Genomic DNA, 17900 nt, shown 5'->3' on the forward strand with positions numbered 1-17900 from the left:
TTCCCTTTGTTCTTATTTGTCTTGTATTATATATAAGTCATGTACTGTAGTTGATGGCACTTCAGTGCAAAATTGATGACTAGATCCCCCCAGAGTTCATGCCCCCTCGTTTTGAAGTTAAGAGTTGCTGAGGCCATGGTCCCTCCGCTCGTCCTCTACCTCCAGCCTCCCTTCCAGGGAAAGGTCTAGACATGCTCATTCCCTCTGGCCATGTTCTGACAGTTCCATTTCATGGTGACCCGGTCTGCCCATAAGGCATATCCGACCCAATCTGGCCACTCATTGGTTCGTGCCTTAAGGACTTTCCAAATACTCTCTATCCATATGCTATGGCCATGTTCAATTTTTCCATTAGCTGCAGGATTATACAGAGTAGTTCTAACAATTGGTATGTTATATTTGTCCAAAAGTATTTGCATGGTGCCATAAAATTCTGTGCCATTGTCAACTGTAAGTTGAACTATGCATCTGTATTGGCACATTAAAAATTTGGCAATGGCCTCCAATTTGATATTTTTCAATGCTTTGGCTTCAGTCCAGCCAGTGAGATTATCTGTGAGGTCCACTAAGTATTTGTAGCCTCCTTTGCCTCTAGGCATTGCAACAGTATCTGCATCAAATCATCTAAGTAGAGTCCTCACATATTGAGGCTGGATGGGGATTGTATCTCTGTGCATAGAGTGCAATTGACATTCATGACATGTCCAGCAATATTCTGTAACATATTGGTACATGCAATAGGAATCCCAAATTTTCCTGAAAGTAGGATCCCTGCCTCGATGACCACTACCATCATGGGCATCTCTAACTATTCTCTGGTGGATTGGCTCGCTAAGTACAACCTGTAGCATAAGTTTGTCTTGGTTCCTTTTCCATAAAATTCCTTCATACAATAGGAATTGTTTGGCTTTATGAAGTAGCTGTGCTGCTTCATTCTTATCTGATGGCAGCATACCTGAGGTCAGGAAGGAAAGAATCACCCTCCAATATTCCTCTGAGTCATACTCATCTACACGGTGAGGGTGCTTGGCTGATTGGCTATGATCTGGACTCTCTTCTTCAAGTATTTCACCTTCACACATGTCAAATGGTCTGCTTGGGATAGGTTTAATTTGCACTGGTGTGAGTGTCAGGGATCGCTTGTCAGTCCGAGTTGAATATCGCCCGAAAACCTAGTCGTAGACAAAGCTGAGGTTCCAACCCTCAGCGGCACATAGAGCTAAATACATGAGTGACATCAATCAATCAGGAGAGATAGGATCAAAGGAACTAAACAGTGATCCGATAGAAAACGAAGTGAATAGAAATGAAGGAACACTCAGATCAGGGGGGCAGAGTCGGATCAGGAGAAGGTGAGGGATTTATGATATATGAGGGCCGATGCAGCTACATGTGGTGATATAGTCTTATGCGATATCGATAGGGTAACAGAGAACCGCTTACACTATGTCCCCTGACAGTGAGGCACACATCTGGGGTTGAGGCAGTCTGGGTATAGTGCCTGGCGCTGAGGACCTCATGGGGGGTGGATCGGGCATGCATACTGGTGGGCCCGATATGGGACAGCTGTCCCTGGCCACTTAGACTGAAGTGGGAGGTGTATTGTTATTGGAAGAGAAGCTAAACTACATCAGCAAACTTGGTAGGGAGCTCTGTGAGCAAATTGAGTCTTTTTGCTGTGCACCCTCTACACATTGGGTGGAGAAAATCAAATATTTGAATGATTTTGTTCTCCTAAGGATGCAGAAGTGCAAAGATAATATGTATATACATTTTTGGAAATGCATATTAAGTGGCCAGCATCATTACTTGAAAATCTCTATGAGCTCATAGAGCTTTTTGTTTTTAAATAATGGATGGTCTTCATATCTCCATGAAATCTGCTTAGTTATTTTGGCACCAGTAGTGCAAAGATAATATGGATATATGTGTGTGTAAAATGGCCATTGTCATTGCTCTGAAAGCTCATATACCTTTTGTGTTTACTAAAATCAGCACCTTATTTGTTTATTGCTATTTACAAAATATAAGGAAAACTCTGAAATTCAAAAATTTGCACTTTATCTTTCATCTCATTTCTTGCTCAAAACTCAACCAATTTTGATGATTCTTGTCATATCCATACCAACTCCGCCCAACCTCCAACCTACTCCACCACCATTCCGGTTCACTTCCAGTTCATCCTCTCCCTCACCTCCACCATATCCTCCAGTATACTTCCGGTCCACCTCCACCTCCGATCTCTGGTACCTTCTCCGGTACCCGGTATCCTCATCATAGAAGTTTATTAATATTTCTATCTACCCAACATTACTATGGACCTCCTAGGACCTCTGCCAACCCCACAAGGTTTCCCATTATCCAATAGCTGTCACTAATCCCACCCTTCATTTACCCACTCCACAGTGCTCAATAAGGCAATTCTCTCACAAGCTTGCCAACCTGGCAAGTGGGTAAGTCCATCTTGGGTTTTCCCTTTCTTCTCATATTTGTCTTGTATTATGTATTATAAGTCATGTACTGTAGTTGATGGCACTTCAGTGCAAAATCGATGACTAGATCCCCCCAGAGTTTGTGCCCCCCCATTCTGAAGTTAAGGACCCAACACTAGCATTACCGAATGTTGGCACAGCACTCCCCTCCAAGTTGCTGAGGCCACGGTCCCTCCACTCATCCTCTACCTCCAGCCTCCCTTCCCGGGAAAGGTCCAGACACACTCATTCCTCCTTGCCATGTTCTGACAATTCTATGTGAATTGGAAAGCACCAAAGTGTGGCAATGTAACCATGCATGTTATGTAGGGTATAAATCAGTTTTAAAAAAGTGTTCCAAATGAAGTAAATTAAAAATACCACCCAATAAAGCAAACAAAAAGCTGATGTATTCTTCAGATATTGTCCAAGCCTTTGACACCAAATTTCCCATGGTCAAAAAGCCATGGTTATTTGGCTCACCAAAACATGGTGGGAGACTTTTCTAACACTGAAACATACATTGCTACATTGCCCCACTTTGGCACTTTCCAATGCACATTGAATTATCAAAAAAGTGATTTAATTTTTTTTCCAATTATTCCTAATTTCCTGAAATATCACTCCCTAACTTATCCCAAAATTTCTGATTTTCCCCCTAATTTCCCCTGATTTTTTTGACATTCTCCTTTTTTAGAAAGTCCCCCATTTTCTGAAATTTCCTTAATTTTCCCTGACTTTTTTTCAAGTTCTTAGAAACCCCCCAGTTCCCCCTCATTTTCCTCCCATTTTCCCCTTCATCCCCCCACTCAATTCCCCCCCCCCCAATTCCCTCTGCAATTCTCCCCCCATCCCCCCCTTCAATTTTCCCCTCATTTCCCCCTCATTGCCCCCTCCAAATGTCACCCCATTCCCCCCCCCATTTCCCCCCTATTTTCCCCCTCATTTTCCCTAAGTAATTTTGGATTAACCCTAAATTCAGTGTATGTATCAATTGGGTTGTGTGCCCTTGGTGTGCAGTGCCACATGAGGGGTTGCAAGTTAAGTAGACTGTTGTCCAGTTGACCCTAGGGTAGGGACTTGACTGTGCCAGTCACATGATACTGTAGTCAAGCTTTTTAATTTTTTGAATATTTTGCGAATTAAACATGGGCTCAGGGTGCTCATAGAGCTAATAGTCCTCTGTGGGCAAATATATCTCTATGAGCTCTCAGAGCTTTGAGCTACTTTCCCAAGCTCTCAGAGAGGGGGACCTGCAATTTTCAAAGTTCTTAGCTCTGAGAGCTCTATGAGCTCTCATACCTCCTGGTTGGGTTTGCTGATGTAAGTTAGGTTACTTGCCTGAAGTGGGAAAAGGTGAGAAGAAGGTTGCTTCTCCAGTTCCCACTTCAGCTGTGTTTATATATGTACCCAGGGTCACATGTGGAGTGCCTTGTCACTCTCACACACAGCTGCAGCCATCCAGGTGCCTCTGTGGGAGGTCCTGGGGGCATCTGCTGTGGGTGCGCAATGAGAGTGCACCTGGGTTGACTGGTGCACCCAAGACCAGGCACGTTGTAATGGGTCTATCACCTAGACTTGAGACAGAGAGAAGGGGGAGGGTGATAGTGATTGTGTATGTGGATGGAAGGTCTGGGTTTTGGGTCCTGGGGTGCTACCAGGTCTGTTAGAGCCTCAACTGAACACTCACCTACATCTCTCTTGGACGTCAATGTTACGGGGATGGGGGAAAATTCCCATTCCTCGATCCGTTCTTATAGTGGGATGACGAAGGTCATTTCTGGTCTGTACCATAATGGGATATGTAATCGATGAGTGATCCCAGTCTTGCCTGGGAGTGGACGATCGAATTCCCATCGATCGCGATTGGTGATGTAGTGAGCTATTAAGGGATTGATGGTAGGTAGTCAGAGATGCCAGGACGGACGGGTCAGCCACGGGTACTTGGTGCTCCTCAATGGAGTGTACTGTGTGCGAGGTCGCGACTTGTGAGATGGGTGAGAACTTCGTATAGTTGCCATCGGGTACTTGGCGTTCGCAGTGCGAACGTACCAGTAGCGGGTTGATGCCATAAGCGTGCAATGAGGACTGACTAGTAGGGCCTTCGGTGACTTGGCATTCCCAAAGGGAACGTACCGTTGGCGGGGAAACATGATGACTGACGAAGGAGGGAACAGACGGTGGATGGGTGGCGACTTGGCGTTCGCATAGCGAACGTGCCGGCATCACGGGAAAGTGGGCCTCAAAGTATTCACGATCTCCATGATCGTGATGTGACATCATATGTTGAGTACTGGGGGGAGAGCGGAGTGATGAGGACCCATAGGGTACAGATTCAATAGGACAATACACATGTCGAGAGTCTTCGACTCTCGACCTCGAGTTCTCGCGGTGAGGGCTGTTAGAGGACTCGATATAACCAGACTTATAAGACATATTGAGAGTTGTACAGTCACACGGGTTCAGTTGAGTCACAGGGAGGGTTGTTACAGAAGATGATACACGAGACAGTTGTAGAGCAGTTGTTAGTTAGTGGGAACCGCCTTCGGCGGTTTCCGTACAAGACGTGTGACTATCTACAAATGGTAAGGTCACGGGAAATCCTGCGAAACACAAATAACCTCGGCCAGCACCAAAACCCCAATGGGGAAAGCTTTGCACGAGGGGGGGAAAGGGGTAGAACGGGTAAGGAGGATAGGGTATTGGGATAGAGGACGGAAGGGAGAAAGAGGGGAGGAACAATAGAGAGGGGAAGTCTTTGACCATGCAACGGATATGGTCGTTGGAGACTCCATATCCGTAACAGTCAAGGCTGAGGGTTATGAGTAAAGGGGTCTTAGATGTTAGCAACAAGCTCAGGGGAGACGTTAGGGTCATGGATGGCATCTTTGCCACTTGGATGTAACTGCTTTTTACTCCTTCATGGGTCTATTCAATACTAACTTGTTATGTACAAGGTGTTTTCTATTTTATATGGATTGAAATGGAATGAATAGAATGGGGGAATGTAAATGGGCTGATAGGCAACCGTAAATAAGGAATGTCCAATTAGGAACAGAGAAACAATAAAAGAAATATGAATGAATGGGGAATATATGACAACAGATCCGAAATGGGAATTGTAAGGATTAACTCCGCAACACTTCGCCACAGCGCCCTCCTATCCTCCCGTCAGCAATCTCCTCGTCTCTAGCTTTCCAACAAACCCTCATTCATCCTGATTGGTGCAGTAGTTCTTGAGATGTGGCCATTGACAGGTGCTGTCAAGACCACATGAGGCTCTGCACCATGCTGAACCATCTGAGTATGGGGTTGCCATTCTAGGAAATGCTCTGTGGGTGAAGAAGGAAGGTAGAGCATTACCAATGGGTAGAAAAATGGCTGGGTTGTATGTGTGGTTATGGAGGTCTGGAGAGGGGGTGAAATTGGCGGTGTGGTTGGGCGTGGGAATTTGGCTTGGGACTGTTGGGAATGATGGGAAAAATATGGAAAAATAAGGAATGGGTGTGTGGTGTGTTGGATAGTGAGAGAATGAGTATTGCAAGTATCAGTGGGTATGTGGTATGCATTGTTGGGCAGAATCCACAGAATCCAACTTTTTGCGGTGCACAGACTTGTCCCCACAACAGTGTCATGCACACGGGTTGCAGGTTAGTAGTACATCGATACAGAGAAAGTCGTCCATGTGATAAAGAGAAAGAAGGGGATGGAGGAGTAGTAGAGAAAGAGAAGAAGAAAGAAAAGAAGAAAAGAAGGAAAGAGGGGAAAGGGGAAGCAGGGCACCGGGGGGAGCTGGGTCCGGGACCGGGTGGAGCCAGGTGAGTGGGTGTGCCCTGACAACTGGCTCTTTCCAGTGGACTTCTAATGGAGTACACTTGCCCATGCAGCGATATAATTTGGTATCATTAATTTTGGAATCCTCTTGGGGATCACAGTCTTGGGCATAGTACTTGGCTGTGCTAATTTCCCCAATTCCATCACTATAGGCAGGCTCTAACAAGCTTGATGCCTTCTTCGATGTCAATTTCCCTGTCACTATGGTTGGAATCATCTTCCGACCTCCTGCACCTTGACAGTCCATCCAGTGCCTTGTGTCTCATGGCAGGATTGTGCTCTATGTCAAAGCTGAACAACAAAATCTATGTAATCCAGCGGGTCATGGCCGCATTCAGTAAATTGGGAGAATTGATTATTTGCACAAGTGCAATTGTGTCCACTTGGAGTTTAAAGTGGATATTATACAGGCAGTGTTTCTCTGCCTTGAAGGCATGCAACACTCCATACAATTCCAGCTTGGGCTGGGAGTAGCGGCTTTCCACATTATTAAAGGTGATGGACCCAAATACAATGGGGTATATTCCATCCTCATAGGTCTGGTTAATGACCCACCCAACTGTCAGGGATCAGCAATGACCCTGGACCCTATGCAGTAACTCATGAAAAGTGATAGATGCTCCATGGGCTCCATGGGATTCCATGGGATTTGTTGAAATTTCATGAAATTTCATGGATTTTCTGACAAATTACATGACTTTTACAGCCTCCCATGGGTGGTCATGGGCTTCTGTGGATGTTCATGGACTCCCATGGATGTTCATGGAATCCCATGGATATTCATGGACTCCCATGGGCATTCATGGACTCTCATGGGTACCCATGGGTGCTCATGGACACCCATGGATGCTCATGAACTCCCAAAGGCCATTTATGTAACAGCTTCTATGTGCTTGTTATTTTGCTCTGTTACAAGGATTTGACACTCAATGCTGCCACAGTGATGTGCAGATGGTCAGAGCAGAGGGGGGGTTTCCATTGTTCAATCAAGTGTGAAGCATAATCAATGATGAAAGTTACTGAAGACAGGTAGCACTGACATGTCCATATTCACCAATACTATTTACATAAATTTTGCTGTGATCAAAACTGATGGAGATGTATGCATGTTTTTCCCTGGGCTCCTCACATGTATGATGCACCTGTGATTGGTTGTAAGGATTGTATTCCCCACCCTTAACCACATATGTGGCCTCATTATGGCATGTACTGATGGACTGGGAGTGTGAGGCTACACCAGTGCTTAAACAAGCACACCAACATATTCAGTGGACACTTGCAGTTGTGGCACAAAAATCAAAGTTCATATTTATTATTTTAGAAATGGGATTTTCCCATTTTTAGCCTCTTATGGGCTCTGTGGAGTACAGTATCCCATGCCATGTAAATAGTTAGTATCCAACAACTATCATCACACAAAACCTGACCCAACCATGTTATTGTAAACCCAGCTCTCACAACCTCTGCCACATTATCTGTAGAATCATCCCTATGCTGACCCCCTATGCTGCACCCAAAACCTATGGAAATGGACCAATTCAGCCCCACAGTTCTAACATTTATACAGACTCCTGTTGTCAAAGACTGGATTTGAAAGGGAGGTATGACTCAGTGTTCAGAGGGCTTTGGCCTCAGCAACTCAAGCCAGGAGTGCTGTGCCCAGTAGCATGTTGGGGCCCTAATTTGCAGATACATGAGAAGTCTAGGTGGAGGGCCCATAAATGGCAGGAACCAGGTGGAGCTGACATAACAGGGTCAAGGGTTAGCCAACTGAATATTACTGGCAACTTGGGTTACAGGTTTAACAGACAAAGGAGAATGGAGAGGGCGGTCCAAAGGCAGACTTGCAGGGCAGGCAACTAAATGGCCCAACGGAGTCAGGGGTGTGCTTGTGGACACTGGAGCTGTCTGGAGGCCTTTGGGGTTCCATACTTAGGGAGGTGTAAGTAATATATGGAAATGGGGGGGTGGTGACCATTGGGGGGCTCTGAGGTTGGTATGAGTGGAGCAGAGGTAATCAGGGATGGCTGGAGGTGACAGAAGGTGGTGGCAGAGGATGGATATGACACCTGTGAAGACATATGTATAAAGGCTTTTGGTTGGGTCCCCATGGGTCTCTGAGTCCTGCAATTTCAACTGATATTTTCACTTGCTATAGTATTGTCAGGGCACCTCACCTGAACATACAACCCTGAAACCCCTCCCCCCAGTCTCTCCCCATTTTTCCCTATTTTTCCATGTGTATTTACAACCAGGAGCCCACATACAGACCCATGTGACACCCTTTCCAAGCTGTGGGAATGCGCCTGCTTCTGCCTGCAGTCACACTATAAACTGGCACAGTCCACTTCCTTTTATAGTAGCTTAGCAGGGGGGAAACTCACCCTTCTTCTCAACTCACTCCCCACTTAGCCCCCTCAGTGAGTTTGAGGAACTACAGGCAGGATCTAGTGCCCCACTGCCCAGAACACTGCACACACCCAACTCTGAGGTCAGGCTGCCCCTGAATGAGGGCTGAGTCTTGACAAGTATGTTGTTGTTCATGCACTGTCATGGACTTCTGTGGACCTCCATAAACATCCATGAACATTCATGGACCCTTCTAATAATGCTCCCATGGGTATTCATGGTACCCATGGAATTTCACAGATATTGGAAGATAATGTTGTACATGGGCTTTCATGGGCTTTCATGGGCTTCCATGGGTGTCCATGGGTGTTCATGGCCCCCCATGAAAATCCATGAAAGTCCATGAAAGCCCACGAAAGCCCATGAAAGCCCATGAAAGCCCATGGAAACCCATGAAAACCCATGGATATCCATGGAGCCCATGGGAGATATTACACTTTTCAGATGTTACTCACCCTATGCCAGCTGTGCATATGCATGTGGGAAGTATGCCAGCAATTCCTGTTTACTCCGATTACCTAAGCCCCAGTAGCCCGGATCATCTCCAGCATTGTTCTGGAACATTCTATGATCATGTGATTCTATCGGCAATCTGTTTGGTTTCCTTATTGCTGGACTCTACATGTATATAGCTGACTCTAAGATGGGGACATTCCTTTCCCCTGGCTTTAATCACAACTAGGTTATCAGAGCAACCTGTTGCACATCCCCTGACACCAACCCTACAACTGAGGAATCTACTTGGATGGTCACCAGCCCTAAGTCATTCTCACACTGGTTCTTTGGCTTCACTTGGGCGGCTAGCATGAAATCAAGGGAACGAATTGGGGACGTGTTGGCAGCTAATTCCTTAAGCCTTGCCATCGCTTCTTCAGATTCAGGCATCCACTTGAATTCATGTGGTGCCATTTTCTTGGTTAACTGGGTGAGGGGCTTGGCGATTTTAGCGAAGTCCTTAATCCACCTTCACACTATGCCTACAGTCCCTAGGAACCCCCTTACTTCAGAGGGATTTTTACAAGACAGCCACTTAGATATTTTCGCAGTCACTTCATGCAAAGTATGCATGCCCTCTATGGAGACTACTGCTCCTAACATGGACAATCATGGCATGGCCAGGATCATTTTGGTCCCCTGAAACAGTTGCCCCACTTTCCTGTATTCTAGCTAATAATTCTTGGAGATTATGGGCATATTCCCATATGAAGCACCTGACATGTGCATTCTCTCCTATAGTCCCATGCCCATAGTAACTCTTGGGACCTTTGAGGGCACAATCATCGATGAATACATCGGCTTTGTTGGGTATCATAGGACCGACCATATGTGTGGTCCTACACTGAAATTCCGTAGGGGAATTCGTATAGCCTTGGGGTAGGGTTGTCTGGTGCAAGGATCCCATATGTCCGGCTCCAAATGTAGTTAAATCTCTCGATGCTGGAGCCAATGTACAACTGTCAAATCTGCTTTTCAAGTCAAATATGCCATAAATCACTGCTCTGGCAAATGAATCCAACATCTCATTATCTTTCTTTTCAACAGCGAAGAACCTCGCCCTATAGGACAATTGAGATGGCTCATATTTCCCTGCATCCATTTGTTCTTTCATCATGTACATAATTTCTTCAGTATGAGCCTGAGGCAATCTCAGGGGCTTAACTTGCCAAGGCTTGTGTGGTATTGTATGCATAATATAATCAGGATAATACCTGCAATTGAAGGTGCCTCGTTCAGCATCTGTGAATGCTATAGCCTTCTTGTACTTAAAGAGAATGTGGACTAAGAGATCCACTTCAGCTTTCGTAAGAAAATTGGGGGTTATGCATGCCACTATGGCTGCTACCCTTTCTCTTGTGAGTCTGGATTCTGTGCAAATTCTGGGGGGTGCATAGGCAATGGTGAGAGTATGCCTATCTCAAGTGGTGTGTACATGGGCACAATCACCTCTGGGTCATAAGCTGAACCTGGGAGAATTTTTTTACTAATGGGCTTGTAACGAGTGCCCAATACTTCTCTCATAAAATGCTTAGACAAGTCTCTTGCCATTGTAACTGGGCAAATGAGCTGCCCAGGCAAGAGAGTAGGGACCTGGGGGTAGTGTCTGAATTGGGTTGGAAGGGGAGAAAGGAAGGGTAGTGGCAACAGTGCCAATACTGTGCTGTGGTCCGAGTGCTAGACAATCAATCAATAAAATCTCACTAAATCTGTACTCACTCCTGGTCCTTCTTGGACAGTCGTCAAGAAGCTTCTTTAACGTATGGAGGGATCGCTCAACACCACATTCTTTGTAGCACAGAAGAGGGGTCCAACAACTGTAAGTACAATGTAAACTGGGTGTATATATAGAAAAAAGGATAAATCAGAACAAAAAATAAGAGAAATAGGCGATATATGGTGGCAATGGCAACAGGAAGAATGTTAGCAGTTCGGTTAAAGAACAATAAGGCAAAAGGGTGGACCACAAGTGACAATGAAATTAATAAATGAACCCATGAAGTCAATATTGACCATCAATCTCGCTTCTCCACCACGTATCTGTTGTCCTAACTCCTGTCCTGTCATTCCATCCTCTTCTCCTGATCCTTCGCTGTCCATGGCGAGCTCAAAATCGTGTGATTTGGTGGAAGATATGGGGGAAATGGTGGATAACTGTGGAATTTGGGGAAGTGGCAACATGAGTCTTGAGAAAAAAGCATGAAAAAAATGGAAAAAATGTGGAAATGTTCTGTGGGCATTGGGACTATGTCGGAAGCTTGAGGGTGCTTGTTGGAGCCTCGAAGCGTGGTTCTGGCCTTGTTTGTGTGGTACTTGGTGTGCCCTCCTACACTGTGGTGACTGTCATATCCATACAACTCCGGACCTCCGCTCCTGTTTCTGGACCTCCACCACCACCTCCAGAACTCCACACCCATCACCTCCTCCTCCCCCTGTAGGTTGTTGAGAGCCCACTCTACCTCTGGCTCCAACACAATGTCCAACACTACCTCCAGTCCGACTCCAGTTTACTCCGGGTCCGATCCCAACCTCGTACCTTCCAGACCAGAGTTTGCGATGCTCCATACCTCCAGCTCCGGACTCCTGTGCCGGAACCCCATCGCACCTCCACCTCCAGAACTCCGGTCACCTCTCTGCCTCCGGACTTTGACCTCCTCCTCCATCTTATCTCCTTGTATTCCTTATTGCATTTCATTTATTATGTCTAGCCAATATTCCGGACTTTGACTTCCGACTCCGGACCTCCGGAACTTACTCTGGACCCTGCAGTCTCTACTGTATGGTGTCATTTAATCCTCTTGTTGCCTCTTCCTTATTTAGACAGCTGCTTCCTTTCCATATTAGTCAGCTGTCATTCCCCACAACCCCCTCCACTCCTTCCCCTCTTGGCCTTGCCCTTTTGGGAAGCACCATAGAGTTCCAACCCTTGACCCTTGGGGTTGTTCCCTCATCCAGTCCCCCTTTGTCTCCTTCCAGTTCCCTTTGTCCTCTGACTCCACTCCTGTATTATTATATATACACTCTGTACATAGTTTCCTGTACCCCCAGTCTGAAATCGACCATGACGACTGGATTGTCCCCCAAGAGACTCCCCCTGCTAACCTGAAGTTAAGGACCACCTTAGACTGATTGCTTCAATTCAGTCACTTAAACTAGCCTCATTTGGGATTTAGAGATGATCCATGTATCCCTTATGGCTTTTAATATAATCGGGTCCTTCATCTCCCATGAGATGAGGGCATACTCTAGGCTGTCAGGCCTTAGCTTTTTGAACTTTGGCTCTGGTGCCATGAGCACTGTGATAATGCGACTAAGGAACTTAGGAATTTCCTTCTCACCCATAACGATTCCAGGCTCAACTGTATTAACATCTAGAGTGATGGGAGCAGCTTCTGCTTGTCAGTGCACAAAAATTTGAAAAACATTTCTCTGTGCATTCATAATTGGTAATTTAATCCATACAGAGGTCCCACTGTCGTGATCTCCCTCCGTCCAAATCTGTATTGTCATTCCAACATCTGGCATGTACTCTATTTGCGAGCTATGTCCATACAGGCATGGTTGGCCTAGGATCATGTCTTTTCCATTTAGGCCTTCCTTAGATATAAAGAAATTGTGGGGCACTTCTACACCACCTAGAGTTACAGGCACATTTCTACAGAGCCCCTCTAGGGCAACCTGGTGTCCTGAGATGCCTCTAAGAGACCACATCACTCCCATCGGATCAACGGGCAGCTGAAGTGCGTAGGCTTGCTCACTAGTCATAATATTGAGCTTGCTTCCTGTATCTATCAAAATGGTGCAGGGTTGGTTAAAGATGTGGCCCTAAATCTTGGCCATCACCATAGCTAGATATGAAGGCCACTTGGCTGAAGAATAAATTTCATGACTGGTGAGGCCACATTCTTGCAGGTGCTCTGCTGTCACTATCATCTGAGTATTCAGACTCAAGACTTGAGATGTCAAAGACAGGTCTAAAGTTTGGCTCTTCTTCCTCAACTGGCAAGGGCTTCGATGGCTCAAGGTCCAGACCAGCTGTCTCTGCTTTCTTGGTGATCAGAATCCTTTGAACTTTCATGGCCATTTGGAGATGCTTATTAAGCTCAAAAGACGATCCTAAGATCGATCCTAACGGCAGGGAAATTTCTTGAGACAATAATTTCTAAACTTCCTCAGAGTTCAACCTCTCCTGTAACTCAGAGGTGAACTTGTAGGCTGGTGGGGCCCTCTGCTTATATGCTGGGGTCTTTGGGGAATCTGGTGTCTTAGGTTCCTCAAAGGTAACTTTATTACATGTGGCATTGGACTTTGGCACACTGTGTGGCACAGGGGGACAGTCAGGGGACGTGTCATATCCATACAATCCCGACCTCCGCTCTGGGCTCCCGGAACTCCGAAACCGACTCTGGAGCCCTACTTCCCTTCCATCACCTTCTCCTTGCCGACTCCCAAGAGGTTATCCCACCTCTGGCTCTGACACCACCTTCGGTCCGACTCCGGAACATTCCGGGTCCGACCTCAACCTCAACACCTTCCAGATGAGCACACAACACCTATGCTCCTGACTCTGGACCTCCACTCCGGAATCCCATTCACATCTCCGTCTCTGGAACCTCTGGTCTTAGCTCCGACCTCGGACTTTGACCCCACCTCCGCTTATACCCATTGTATTGGTTAGCTCATTCCATTTAATTATGTTTGCCAATATTCTGGAGTTTAACTTCCGAGTTCAGACTTTCCGGACTTACATCGGACCTTGCAACTATTGCATTGCTCCATTCAATTCCGCTATTCTCCCTCATCCCTATTTGGGCTGCTGCTTCCTTTCTATTCAGTCAGCTGGCCATTCCCCACTCCCATCCTCCTTCCTTCCTCCTTGGGCCTTGGCCCTTGACTCCTCCTTTGGGAAACACCATTGAGTCAAACCCTCAACCCTCGGTGTTGTTCCTCCTTCCAGCTCCCTTTGTCTCCTTTCGGAGTACCCTTGCTCCTTTTGATTCTGGACCCCTCCTTATATACAATGTACATAGTAACTTGTAACCTCAGTCTGAAATCGACTTGATTTCCCCCCAAGAGACTTCCCCTCTGCTAGATCAGAAATTAGGGACCCCTAGGACAACCAGCAATGGCACAGCGCTCCACATGAGTCGCTGAGGCTGAGGTCCTTCCTGTTGGAGGAAGGGATCAAGTGATCTCCCAAACCATCAGGGAAGGGGTACCCCCCCCTGGCATAATGGGCAAGTAGTGTATGGATGCACGCTAGAAGTCCTGGGTTCGATACCAGGCTTGTCCATTTTATGTCATTTGTCCAGTCACACTGGTTTACGTCATAAGAATTTGGAGCTCTGGATAAGTCCAGTAGTCGCACCGGATACAAATTTCCTCACTTCCATGCTAAGTCTCTGATTCCATTCCGGAGTCGTCCGAATCCACCCGATCTAACAGGATGACTCCTGGGTCCCCATGACCCTCCCCTATGGTCCACAACCTACTGGTGTAACCAGCCCTATCCAGGGCACAACCTACTGTGGGTAAGGAGATGAGAAGGAAGCTAACTTCTCATCTTCCCACAGTGGCCACCAGAAAACTTCCGGGGATACCCAGAAGTCACATGAAGGATGGGAACCAGGCCTGGAGCATGCAGTGTGTGGAGTGTGTGGGGCGGAAGCGCACATGTGGGTCCAGGTCCGGGTCCGGGCTAGTCAGGGTGTGTGCCCTGACAGACAGGATGCAGAGGGAACAGCTCTTTGTTTCCCTTTTTCTCTAGGGGTGAACTCTCCGTCCATCATTGGCTCATCTTCCTGTGGCATCAGTGGCCATTTCAGAATCCTGGGTGGCAGGGGTATCTTGACATAAGCCCAATTGGGGGCTGGTGCAGTTTTCACCTCCTCTGGTGGCATGGTACACCTCATTGGTGAAGGTGGCCAATCATATGGCTTGGACTTGGATGCTTTGGGCTTATCACTGTCACCACACTCCCCTGGGCATGCATACACTGGGTAGACTTCAAATTCCCCTTCACCAAGGGTAGCAATTTCTCTATTGGCAAGCTCATAATCACTCATCCACTCCAGAGTGGCTGCACTATGCATATTAGCTCTTTCGCAGATTAAATGCACTAATGGACTTCCATCTGTTGAGCAAGGAAGCGGACTACCATCAGACATAACTAATCTGTTGGAGGTGTCATATCTGATTACCCCAGCTGCCACAAATGCTTTGGTCTCGGGGCAACCTTTGAAACCGTGGCCTTCAGAGAGGCACATGAAGCACCATCCAGTATTATACTGACTGTACTTGGGCTTTTCCATTAATCTAGCAACGTCGATAGTGAGTTTGCTAAGTCTATTGGCCAAATCATCCATGTTGGCCTTCTGAACATGGTCCATGGTCTCTTGTTTGGGTTCAGGCTTGGGTGCCATGGCTACCCTGACTTCTTTGCAGGTTTCAGAGGACCCATGCTTGGCTTTCTTATGGGATTTCTTTTTCTTAGATGACTTAGAACTTTTACAGTGCAGGGCCGATTGGTCTTCCTTGGAGTCCAAGGACTCATCTGAGAAGCTATCCTTATTGGAGTCCCCTTTGTCATCGGAGGAATCTCCAGAAGAATCATCACTGTCTGAATCCGAATCCTCATCTGACTTGTCAGCATGGTATAGGTCATGTTTCAATAGTTCTTTTATGGTCAAAACTACTTGTGTCATGTTTGGGGGAACTGTGAGGTCCCTCCAACAGTCATGAGCTTTAAGCTCACACTTGAGGTTACCACGAAACTTCATGGGCTTGATACCATGATAAAAATAATCATCTTTGTCATTCACATTCAAGGCATGCTGTCAGGGACTCATCTGGGGTGGAGGGAGCCCAGGTGTAGTGCCCAGTGCTGAGAGTCTGGCAGGGTGCAGATTGGGCATGCATACTGACAGGCCCAATATGGGACAATGGTCCCTGGCCACTTATACTGAAGTGGAAAGATGAGAAGAAGGCTACTTCTTCGGTTCCCACTTCAGGTATGTTTATATACATGCGGCTTGGGTCACATGATGGGTGCCACGTCACCCTTGCACACAGCCATAACCACCTGAGTATCTCCATGTTAGAGACGGGTGGATTCAGATGACTCCGGAGTGGAATCGGAGACTTAGCGTGGAGGGACCTTGGCCTCAGCGACTCAAGCGGAGTGCTGTGCCATTGCTGTTTGTCCATTTTGGTCCTTGATTTCACAGTAGGCGAGCAGGAAGTCTCTAGGGGGCATTTCAGGTCGATTTCAGACTGAGCCTCCTATGAGTATGTACAAGCACCGATATATATAATGGAGGGGGCAAAAGCACAAGGAAACGAAAGGGGACCGAATCGGAACAAAGGCGTCCGAACGGGAACAAAGGGATGACAGAAGCGGAGCGGTACTGAAGGTCATAAGGCAGAACCTGTGATACGTCCGAAAGGAGGTAAGGAGGGCAAGGCCCAGAGGGGCAGGAGGATGAGGGGAAGTGGGGATGATGACTAACTGGCTAGAATGGGAAGAAGCAGCAGTCCAAATAGGGATGAGGGGGAACGCGAGAAATACATTACAAACGGTGAAAGTGCCGAAGATGATCCGCAAAGCTCGGAGGTTGCGGAGCTTACGGAGGCGGGGTTGAAAGTCCGAGGAATATTGGCAATGGTGTTTACATAGTATGAGGTCACCAATGCAATGGACTAAGACTGAGGTGGAGTCAAAGTCCGAGGTAGGAACTATGATGGAGGCTCGGAGCAAAGGTACGAGCGGTGCCCAAGTACGAAGTATGGGTCAGCGGCGGGAGGTCGTAACTTGGTGGGAGGTCGGTGGAAGAGGACCAGAGGGAAGAGAGGGGGAGGAAGAGAGGAGAGGTGTCAAGTCCGAAGGTGGGTATCGGAGTGGACAGGAGAAGAGTAGGAGGATGATGGAAGGGTGGAGGTGTTGTGAGGAGGGAGCGGAGGAGGAAGCGGAGGAGTAGGAGGAGGAGTAGGAGGAGGATGGCGAGAGGGGTGGTGTTCGGTCCGAGGTGGTTATCGGAGCGGACAGAGATAGGACAGGAGAGTGTCGGAGGAGTAGAGGTGGCATGGGAGGTGAAGGGTGGTGTGGTGCCAGGACTGAAGGTGAATATCGGAATGGACAGCAGTAGGGTAGGATTCCGGAGGTGGGGGAGGAGGAGGTCCGGAAGTCAGGTCGGGATTGGGTATGCACGGATATGACACTCCATGGGAGATCGATCCTGAGGGCATCTGGTGTGAACACATGTGCTGGGCACAGTGGGAAGTTGCCCAAGGTGCCCAGGCCGGGTGCATCATATGCACGCTGTGGGTGGGTCAAGGGTACATTGATACAAAGGAAGGTTGTCTGTGTAAAATAAAGAGAAAATAAAGAGGAAGTAGAACAAGGAGAAAGTAAGGAAATGGAGAGGAAGAGAGACAGAAGGGAAAGAAGAAGAAAGCAGGGGGAGCGGGCACCAGGGTACCAGGTGAGGTGGGGCCAGGTGGAGCCAGGTCAGGCAAGTGTGCCCTGACACATGCCTGGCTTCCAGGGACTTTGTTATGAACCTGAACTTGCAATGGTATGTGTCAAAGTCTTTACGACGTTTTATTTTGTGGTCTTTATCAACGAGGTGCTGCAAGTCCTTGGTACGGTACACACGATCTTCTTGATCAGTGGGGTAATAATTTTTGAGATCT

At 47.2% G+C, this 17900-nt stretch overlaps 1 protein-coding gene across 1 annotated transcript; it reads right to left on the reverse strand.

Annotated features, from left to right (window-relative positions):
* Positions 1-15002: 15002 nt before the first annotated feature.
* EI90DRAFT_3021504 (uncharacterized protein) lies at positions 15003-15631 on the reverse strand (the record flags this gene model as incomplete). The annotated part of the gene is made up of 2 exons (XM_039057665.1): positions 15003-15038; positions 15062-15631. 2 exons carry the CDS (start codon positions 15629-15631, stop codon positions 15003-15005), a joined length of 606 nt encoding a protein of 201 aa, XP_038909202.1.
* Positions 15632-17900: the final 2269 nt, after the last annotated feature.

Source organism: Cantharellus anzutake (assembly GCF_015039405.1).
Source record: "Cantharellus anzutake strain C23 chromosome Unknown EI90scaffold_116, whole genome shotgun sequence".
Classification (NCBI taxonomy): Eukaryota; Fungi; Basidiomycota; class Agaricomycetes; order Cantharellales; family Hydnaceae; genus Cantharellus; species Cantharellus anzutake.